Source organism: Haliotis cracherodii, unplaced genomic scaffold (assembly GCF_022045235.1).
Source record: "Haliotis cracherodii isolate W230 unplaced genomic scaffold, xgHalCrac1.p SCAF_4, whole genome shotgun sequence".
In the NCBI taxonomy this organism is placed as follows: domain Eukaryota; kingdom Metazoa; phylum Mollusca; class Gastropoda; order Lepetellida; family Haliotidae; genus Haliotis; species Haliotis cracherodii.
In genome coordinates, this window is record NW_027266297.1 from 26,923,339 (window position 1) to 26,934,078 (window position 10,740).

The window sequence follows — 10,740 nt, forward strand, 5'->3', positions numbered from 1 at the left end:
GGCGTGGATCGGGTGGTCTGGCTCAGTGGCTAGGCTGTGTTACATCGTACCCGACGGCGTGGATCGGGTGGTCTGGCTCGGGGGCTGGGCTGTGTGACATCGTACTCGCCGGCGTGGATCGGGTGGTCTGGCTCGGTGGCTAGGCTGTGTGACATCGTACTCGACGGTGTGGATTGTAGCTCATGATGTTACGCAATGAATTGTCTGTTCCAGACACGATAATTTACAGGCCGCGATCAAACAGCTGTATTATTGTTGAGTTCAACGACAAACTAGCAAAATGAATAGTTCAAACACGAACTTGACCCCATAGAGTCACATTATTACTTTAATTGATTAACCATATTCGCAACGAAACACAGGTTATAGGATGCGTAGACAATTCGGTGAGGTTAGGTGAAATGGGGTTTAACGTCGCGTCCAAGATTTTTACACTTATATAGCGACGTGTATGCACGTGTATGTGTGTGCCTGCTATTCTAGTCCGGACTGATGCAGATTTATAGTGCTAGCACACTTAGATACCATGCCGCAGTTTAACATGAATAAACCACTCAGACACAGTATACTGACTTCGAGCCGACCAGTCCTTGTTTTAGCCCCTTAATGCCGAGCGCCAGACAGGGTAGCCATAAGTACCATCTTTTGACGTCTTTTGGTATAACGTGGCCGGGGATCGAACCCCGGACCTTCCGCTCTCCGGGCGGACGCTCTACCAACAGACCACGGGGGCGGTCCGTGGACGATGTGAGTATTTATATGTTAAAAGGTTTTGCGCTTTTCCTTATTTTGACCAATTACAGTTACCAATATTATATGAGATGACGAGAGTTTGATATAGCATCTATTTCGTCTATTTCGAAAAATTGGTTGGTGGGATACAACAATATTTTTCACAGAATTATGATTATGTCCAAACACTCGGCCTACATTCACTGAAGCACTTCTACCTCGAGTGAAATCATGGCTGGTCCGACTGGCAGGTTGTTAACCACTCCAGACTAGCTCCCTAACCTGCCATCAATCGTCAGAAATACTTAAATGTCTCGTAATGTAATGAATATTCCATTGCTCGACGCCAGGGTAAAATAAACAGTCTAAACGAGAACCTTTGTTTGCTGGAAAAAGTATTACAAAGCGTAAAAGGTTACAAAGGCAGTTGTTTTCATCAATATTCAGTTAATGTCAAACACATCTATAAATACACGCATTTGTGTAACGATATTATGATTGAAAAAAATGTGCTCCGTACTTAACCGACAATAGCCTCTTTAATTACCGTTATGTTTCATCTGATGGATTTCTTCTTATGTTCCTGTACACATGTCATGGACTTGTAGCTTATCACTGTGTTAAAGCAACAAGGACAAAATCATTTCCCTGCAGCAGTAATTGGGACAATATTTTGTGGAAAAACAATCTGGAAAAAAGTAACAGGTGTATTATTTTTCAACATGGGGAGGTTTAACTTAGCATACAATGTCCACACCTGAAGAAACTCTGTCCTAAGTACGAACATAGACAACATTGGAAATCTATTAACGTACACAAACTGCTTCCTTAAACAGACATGTATGTTACATTATCCAGTTGGTAATGCGTTCAAAGAGGCACTTTGCTGGGGTCCAATTCCAGTGTATGTGTAGACGAAGTAGCGCGTGCTGTGTGCGAAACTGGAACGGTGTGTAATTAGTGCAACCATTAACTGACGGATGGATACATATGATGACATTGAAGCGAGCAGACAGACGAATGGGTATTTCAATATTTGAACTTATGTAGGAGGAAGCCTGGTCCCCATTTCATGTGAATGAGCTAGTGAGGTTTTTACTCCGCTTTTAGCAATATCCCAGCTTACCAAGGCGATGCACGCCAGAAATGGCCTTCACATGCTGTACCCATGTGGGAATCGAACCCGGACCGCAGACTTCAAGGGCGAACGCTTGAATCACCAGGCTACCCAATTGCCCCCCCCCCCCCCCCCCCCCCCTTTCAAGTCATTAAGCTCTGATCATTGCTTAACTGCAGCCACAAGTATATTGGAATTAGCATGTACATGTATAGGCGTGCATGCACAATGTTTCTCTGACAATCCGGGGGCGGTTAAATAGTGGTTAAAGTGTTCGCTCGTCACCTCGAATGCCCGGGTTCAACTCCCCACATAGATACAATGTGTGAAGCCCGTTTCTGGTGTCCCCCGCCTTGATATTACTGGAATATTTCTAAAAACGGTGTAAACCTACAGTCACTCACCCCTTCCAGCTCGAGCCTCGTTACTCAGGAAACCCCACTTTCACTGCGATTACTGCACATGCGCGCTTGCAGCTGACACTTTGTAACAGTAATCACGGTATTATGTATACGTGTTATGGTTATCTGATATGACCGTGGGCAGGAAATATTCCTGTACTGATCTGTGGATTACATGCATGCAGGTACTACGTTAATTGCCATAACCGTAATCAACCACAATAGCGTACGTCCTGGAAGTGAAATCATTTATATTTCACGAGCACTTCAAATGTGTATAATTCCATTTCCCATGCGAAAGCTACGACAATTTACGTGTATATAAATTCGTGGGTGAGGTGAGTTGAAATGGGGTTTAACATCTCGTTCATATAATTAGTTGGTGAGGTGAGGTGGTCAACTGGGATGTAACGTCACGTAATATAATTAGGTGGGTGAGGTGAGGTGAGGTGAGGTGAAAGGGGACTTGAACAAATGATAATATAATTTGTTGGGTGAATTGAAATTGGGGTTAACGCCGCGTGTATATAGTTAGTGATAGGTTATGGTACATATCTGAACAAAATTGAAACTAGCTTTTTTATAATAATCCCACGTGTTTTGCGATCCCTTCTGGTGCCAGTGAAGAAACAACGATTTGAATAATATTCATCTGCATGGTTGTAATATTACAAATTACCAATTACAAATCAAAATCGTGCACATGTGTAGTTTAGACTTTTTCAGGCGCCTAAGGGAAATGACGTTTGATATTATCATGCCCTTATGTAATTTAAAAAATTGAAATCACAATTATTGTTTCACTACCTGTTAAAACATTCAGCGATAACCACTGATTTCACGCCAAGCGCAACAGGTAAATTAAAAACAGACTTGATGGACTAAGAGTAACCTCTCTTCACTTAATTGATCTGACATTATAACTTGACCAGCACTTTTTTGAAAATATTAGGAGAGAAAAAACTGAGAAAAAATGTTGTTTGTTTTAGTTTGGATGAAAAAAAACATATGCAAAACAATTATGAGCCACATGATAGTTATTACATATTGCCCTTGTTGACGGCAAATCTGTGTCCGTACCACTGTGTCCGTACCACGATGTCCGTACGTATTCATTCGTACCGGTGTATCAGGAGTTACAGTATACTTGGAATAAATGCTTGCAATAATTATTATTACTGGCAACTTTAAATAAACATCCCAGGTTATAGCAGCCCGGACATGGGGAAACTGAGGTGAAGTTTTTATGTTATGACGTTATTATGTTCAGGTAAAATAGGCTGTAGTGACAGAATGCCTTCTCTTTGTAAATTTAGATATATAAAGTCAACACCAGTGAATAACCAGTCTCAATTATCTACGGAAACAGCTTCCAATGGACATAAATGACAAAGTAGTGTTTGTGGTATACAGCGTTGTTTGGACGAAGTCAGACAGGACGTTGTTGTAACTTGTTATCTGTGATCATTGACTCATAGTCGTTAAAATCGGTACAAGCTGTTACAAAGTACAATGAAGCGGACACACAGCGAAAATGTATCACAAATATGAACTAAAAAATAACGTCAATGCCAGAGAATAACCAGTCTCGATTATCTACGGAAACAGCTTCCAATGGACATAAATGACAAAGTAGTGTTTGTGGTATACAGCGTTGTTTGGACGAAGTCAGACAGGACGTTGTTGTAACTTGTTATCTGTGATCATTGACTCATAGTCGTTACAATCGGTACAAGCTGTTACAAAGTACAATGAAGCGGACACACAGCGAAAATGTATCACAAATATGAACTAAAAAATAACGTCAATGCCAGAGAATAACCAGTCTCGATTATCCACCGAAATAGATTCCACAGGGAAGTACAAAATAGCTTTGAAAAAATATGAATAGATCACTGAAAATCAGTAATGACACCAGTTGTTCGCACAAAATATGTGTCAATCCGAACAACTGTCGCGCTGATTGGTGTCTTAATTGCGTCTATTGAGCAGAAAGGAGCATACAGATTGACGAAAAGGTTCTCGGTAGAAGTGCATGTGAGTGAGTATGGTTTTACGCTGCTTTTAGCAATATTCCAGCAATATCACGGCGGTGGAAACCAGAAATGGGCTTCACACATTGTACCCATGTCGGGAATCGAAGCCGGGTCTTCGGCGTGAGGAGCGAACGCTTTAACCACTAGGTTACCCGACCGCCGCTCTCGGTAAAAGGGGTGACTATACGAATTCAATGCATCTAGGTCGATCCTGTCACACGATCACTCCTTTATCAACATCAATTAGTGGTTTAACAATTTTAAAATATATTTATCTTAGTTGTTGAGCCCGCCTCCGTGGTCTAGTGGCAGAGCGTCCGCCCGGAGAGCGGAAGGTCCGGGGTTCGATCCCCGGCCGCGTCATACCAAAAGACGTTAAAACATGGCACTTGTTGTTACCCTGTCTGGCGCTCGGCATAAAGGGGCTAAAACAAGGACTGGTCGGCTCGGAGTCAGTATACTGTGTCTGAGTGGGATATTCATGTTAAACTGCGGCATGGTATCTCAGAGGGCAAGCACTGTAAATTGGCATCAGTCCGGACTAGTACAAGCAGCCACACACACACACACATGCATGCACGTCGCTATATAAATGCAATAATCTTGGACGCGACGTTAAATTTCACCTCACCTCACCTTAGTTGATGAATATATTATGATTTGGTTTGAAATGATTCAAGGTTTCAATTGCAACATAAACATATGAATTTATTTTATTAAACCATTTATCTACTTGTATAAAACTTACAGCACTATACCTTGCAAAATAAATTTGGGCGTGACTTGTTTCTCTCAGTATAAAACACTTGTTCCTCTTAGTATAAAACATTTGTTTGTCTAATCCAGACTCGATTATTTACAGGCCGCTTTTATATAGCTGCTTGAATATTTGCTAAGTGCTGCGTCAAACAACAAACACACACACTCGAAGAACTGAATTGGTCTCAACCATGTCACGATACAGCATCGTTCATACACCTCGCCTCGCAAGGGAGGACTTTCAACCTTGAAGTGCTCAAGCTGTTCGTGTAAACCAGGATGTGAGAGGACTGTCAATAGTACCGTGTCGACACTATGACCCCACAAGCTAGCCTACTTACATGTAAGGTGTTTACATAGCCTACACGTCGCACACATAGTTCCTGGGTAACTGACGTACAAGGAGAACAGGATTATATCCGGGTGGGCTGAATAATAGTTCTTAAACTGCGAGTCACTGTTCAACATTCACAACAAATGTTTTTTCAATGTGTTATTTAATACCGTCGAGATTTACTTCATGAATTATTTCCGTGTGGAGAAATGCACCGACGCACTGGCGTGACATACACTACTACACAAAAGTATTGGCTCTTCTGTGCTGATCGATTTTTAAAATTGTTTTGCAAACAGTGAAACCTCGTTAATCCAGACTGAGATTCCCAGTGATTTTCGAATAATTGCTACATGTATGTGAGTCCATGGTGACGAAAATCTTAGAAACACTTAAAGGAGAAATGGAGTATGTGTATTCTCCCTGATTGTCTTTCTTGGTTTGTGAGTGAATGAGTGAGTTGGGTTTAACGCCGCTTTTAACAGTATTCCAGTTACATCACGGCGTGTCAGCTTAATGTGGGAGGAAAGCCCGAAGTGATGCAGGTCTCAGACGTTTACCACTTCGGTGAAACCCACGAGCACGGGTATGGTGCTGACAAACCTAGAAACATAATCTGGGCGAACCGGGATTCGAACCCACAATCATAGGTTTCTGGAGTGCCAAGGGACGCAACTCTGCACAGCGAATCGCGGCGCGTTAGACGATTGATATATGTAAACGTTCCCGAAAACGGTATTTCCTGACAAACATTGTATCTTTTCATAAAGCTTTGTTCTTTTACCAGTCAGCTACATCACGACTGCGTGTAAATAATCGAGTCTGGAACAGACAAACCAGTGGGTGATATTATGAGAAATATCCTACGCCTCCGGTGTACGCTGACGCGTGGTCACCCATGTCATCAAGCCTGACCACCCGATCCATTGTAGTCACGTCACACTACAACCAGCAAAGAGCTGAGGATCAACTCTACGCCTAGTCCCCAAGGGACCCTAATATTGCATCATATTACGTGATATTATGAGAAATGTCCTACGCCGTCGGTGTACGCTGACGCCTGTTCACCCATGTCATCAAGCCTGACCACCCGATCCATTGTAGTCACGTCACACTACAACCAGCAAAGTGCTCAGGATCAACTCTACGCCTAGTCCCAAGGGACCCTAATATTGCATTAAAATAGATTTAAAATAATAAAGACATAATGAAACACATTTTTTAAAGATAAAGAGACGGAACCCTTACCATATTCATAAGAAATCACTGCCCAAAGCAGAGTCGATTGTACGATTCCGACAAAATCATGAGTATGTGATTAAGAATCAATATCAAATAGTGATGATACCAGGTGTTCGCGAATAGGTGAGCGTGTCTTGTCCCACCGGTGGGACCCGTCACAAACACATTAATGCAGCAGCCTTCAAAGAGGCATGTCCCGTGCTACTGCTTGAATATATATATAATTAGTTTAACTCAGTATCCCAAATAACCGGTGATATTTTATACTCAAGGATATTTATATATAACACCCTTATATGTAACATGCATTAGTAATTTAATCAATTAACAGGGTTGACAAGGTTTTACCACTCAAACCAATAAAGGATAGCAGTAACGTTGATCTGCCAAACCTACATCATTTTCATTGTAACCGGGTGTTGTGACAAGCCTGCTGAATGCTCATGGGGAAAAAATGTAAATGATCATGTTGACATTTGTAATGTAAACATGTATTTATGCTGTAAAATGTTTCATTTCTATTTTCAGATTTATGTGCTACTATGCCAGACAGACCTAGTTACATTAATGAAGACGGACAAAATGGGTCTTCTGCTGATTCGTTTCGCTTCGTTTAATCCTATACTGGATCCCTGGGTGTATATTTTATTTAGAAGAGAGCTTGTATGGAAGATTGTAAATGCCATAAAATGCATTCTAAGGATTGAACAAAAAAATATACAAAATGTAAAAACTCCTTTAAACGAAGAGGAGCCGAACTGCTGTATGTTTTGTTTACAGTGTCTGTGCGAACCTCCCAATACAAAAACAAACTACTCAGTCTCAAGGCCGTCCGCGACCTTGCAAAGGTCTCCCTCTGAGCGCAGGCGTCTCAGCGAGAGCTTGTACGGGAATGGAACAGTTACATCTAAGCTGCTGATACAAACTCCTTCACCGGCAGACGAAATGGTTTTAAAGTCATATAGAAACGCACAAGCTCGTAGTTGATTATTATTATAATTATTGATTTCATTATTATACCCCATTTCAGTTCATTAGATACCTGTGCATACTTGACACACAATGAATTAAGAGATTTATCTTTAGACCATTTCACACAGCTGTAATTTGATATCAAAGGGTGGCCCAGTTGTCTAAGGCGCCGAGTGCAGAGTTGCGTCTCTTGGGCACGCCAGAAACCTATGATTGTGGGTTCGAATCCCGGTTCGCCCCAAGTATGTTTCTAGGTTTGTCAGCACCATACCCGTGCTCGTGGGTTTCACCGAAGTGGTAAACGTCTGAGACTTGTATCACTTCGGGCTTTCCTCCCACATAAAGCTGATACGCCGTGATATAACTGGAATACTCTTAAAAGCGGCGTTAACCCAACTCACTCACTCACTCACTCACTCACTCACTCGCTGATACCAAAGGAGTAATGGTAAAGTCTGGAAGTTTACAGAAAATCACAAGTGGCTTTTTTATGGTTTTGTGTTTGACAACATGTCAATGATCTTTTTTAGTTTTACACACATTTATGTGTTCAGCTGGACTGGTGTATTGTCTACCGATGTGTGTGTATGTTGGTCAATATGCGTCTACGCCTTCCAACAGTGAAACCAGTTAAACCATGAGTTATTCATTATGTATGGTTTATCACTATTGAAGCTTTGGTCATATGTTGGAATCAAAGACGAATATTGTAATACTGACCAATCAAATACTGGCCAGTTAATTTCAATTAAAAGCGTTATCTCAAAGGGGCTTGCTTTACAAATAAGGTCTTAACGGGTTGGATGTGATGTTGTTGTCAATGGTATTTGAAGATGTTAACATGGAAATGGCATTTATATGTATTGATCAATCATTCCATTGATAATGGATCAACATATCTGTAATATATACCGCAAGTCTGTGATAACAAAATAACAGTACAGTTCTTTAATATATGTGTTAACGGATGTTTATTGTATGTGTACAGTAGCGTAGTTCAATACAAGGTATGAAAACCGTTTCCTCTGATCCTGTGACAACTTTTACATACTTTCTGTAATATATGTTTACACTTTTTCCCAACAGTAATTACATCCAACAGAGAAGGTTGGAAAGCAAAGTACTCACACCCAAACCTAAGGAAACTACCATTGTAGTGCAAACATTTGCAAGCTATTGAATTCAAGTCCTTATTGATTACATGTCTCTCATCCTTTCAATTAGGTTTATTAATGGACTTTGATATGGCCAGACCAATTACCAGATACTGATAGTGGCTACTTGTTCCTTTGATGACGTTCATTGGCGAACAGTTAACATGCAGGAACATGATTTGCACACGATCGCATGCCTCTGTGTCCTCTACAACTCTGATATCAACACGTAATCATTGGTAAACAGCCATGACGTACCCAGCTGAATGACATGCTGGAGATTTAGCTAATCTATTGGGTCAGGAAGAATTCGTAAACGTCTAGCAACGTTTGAATTATTGTGTGATTTGTCGGTTTAGATAAGGCAACACCAAAGTCCACTGTGTCGACGGCAATCCTGTTGTCCAGGACGATGAAAATACGCGACTGAAATACACGTCAACATATATTATGTTGTCTCTTTGATGCTGTGCAAAGGTTATACTGTGAGTTCCACACAGATAACACATGGAGTGTTTGGTTTGACTGTTCATATATTCAGAGGGGTCACATATTCATGACAAATAGTGAGTTGGGTTTAACGCCGCTTTCAACAGTATTCCAGTCATATCGCGGCGTTCATGACAAATTATATATTAATTATAATAATAATTACATGGAGCAAATGTTAAAGATGCTAAAAAAATACTAAATCTGCAGTAGAAATCATGTCTTTTTTAGGTTTTAATATTGAGTTCTCCCAGCGTTCGACGCGAAAGTATGCGTGAGAATAAATAAATAAAGAAGAACACAGCGTGTTTTAAGATGCGTATTAACACTGACATCTGATAAGCAGCTACGTAAAGGGAGTTATGAGTCAACTGATACTAACTAAATACACTCGAATATGCTGTTGCAAAAATCATTGAATAAATAGCGTTTAATGCTGTTTTTAAAATAGAAAATAATAACATGAACACTTGTTAAAAATCTTCAGGGTTCTGTCGTCGTGGAACGTATAGGATATCAGTCCAAACAATTGTTTTCCTTTCCAATTGTTCCGTTACTTTGTTCCATCAGTATGATTACGTATTTCAATTGACATAGAGTAATCAGTCTCGATTATCTGCCGAAACAGGTTCCATTTGACGTAAAGGCAAATTAGTAATGACAGTAAAAGAATCACTGAAAATCAGTGATGACACCAGGTGTACGCGAATGCATTCTGAAATTCCTAATGTAAACAGAGAGGGTTTGTGGTTGGGTTTGGGTACGTGTTCAGAGGCGTTATATGGAGGGTTTATCCTATTGCAGGCGATTGATGTCTGACAAGATAAGGCGATGTCACTATTGTAGTTATATCTTCAGTATTGTGCTCTTGGTGTTATATTTTTAACGATGTTGTATATTGTACAAATAAACATATGTGTCTTTTAAATATTGTACTTGTTTTTTTATGTATAAACAAACTAGAGCATGTTCATTTATCATTCAATGATAATCATAATTGTTGTACTGTTCACTGGAATCACATGTACCCTTAAGGAACACTTCAGTAATGTTATTAACACAAGTCGGGTAGCCTAGTGGTTAAAGCGTTCGCTCGTCACGCCGAAGACCCGGCTTCGATTCCCGACATGGGTACAATGTGTGAAGCCCATTTCTGGTGTCCCCCGCCGTGATATTGCTGGAATATTGCTAAAAGCGGCGTAAAGCCAAAACTCACTCACTCACTATTAACACAACAATAACCCTGAAAATACACACACGATATTAACTGAACAACGAACAATCTGGAGAAAAGCGTTTGCAAGTAGCTCTGTTTAAAGACGAGAATACAAACAATGTGAAATACGACGACCTATCCCAACTATTATGTCTACCGTAATCCTCTTGTGACAGATCATTGATTTTCCTATTGGGTATCTAGAGGACCGGATTTAAGACTGTGTTCGGACAGCACCCTGTCATTCTCTTCAGTGTGAGAGGGGGTCTATGTGTCAGTTCATTAGGG

At 40.6% G+C, this 10,740-nt stretch overlaps 1 protein-coding gene across 4 annotated transcripts in view; it reads left to right on the forward strand.

Annotated features, from left to right (window-relative positions):
- The window catches only part of LOC139478561 (prostaglandin E2 receptor EP4 subtype-like), a 67,578-nt gene extending 57,463 nt beyond the window's left edge, over positions 1-10,115 (forward strand). For all 4 annotated transcript variants that reach the window (XM_071261088.1, XM_071261089.1, XM_071261087.1 and 1 more), the window contains exon 3: positions 7,150-10,115. In XM_071261088.1, the coding sequence (XP_071117189.1) occupies positions 7,150-7,608 (459 nt within the window). In that variant the 3' untranslated portion in view covers positions 7,609-10,115. The remainder of the gene's footprint in view (positions 1-7,149) is intronic.
- The last annotated feature ends 625 nt before the right edge of the window (positions 10,116-10,740 follow it).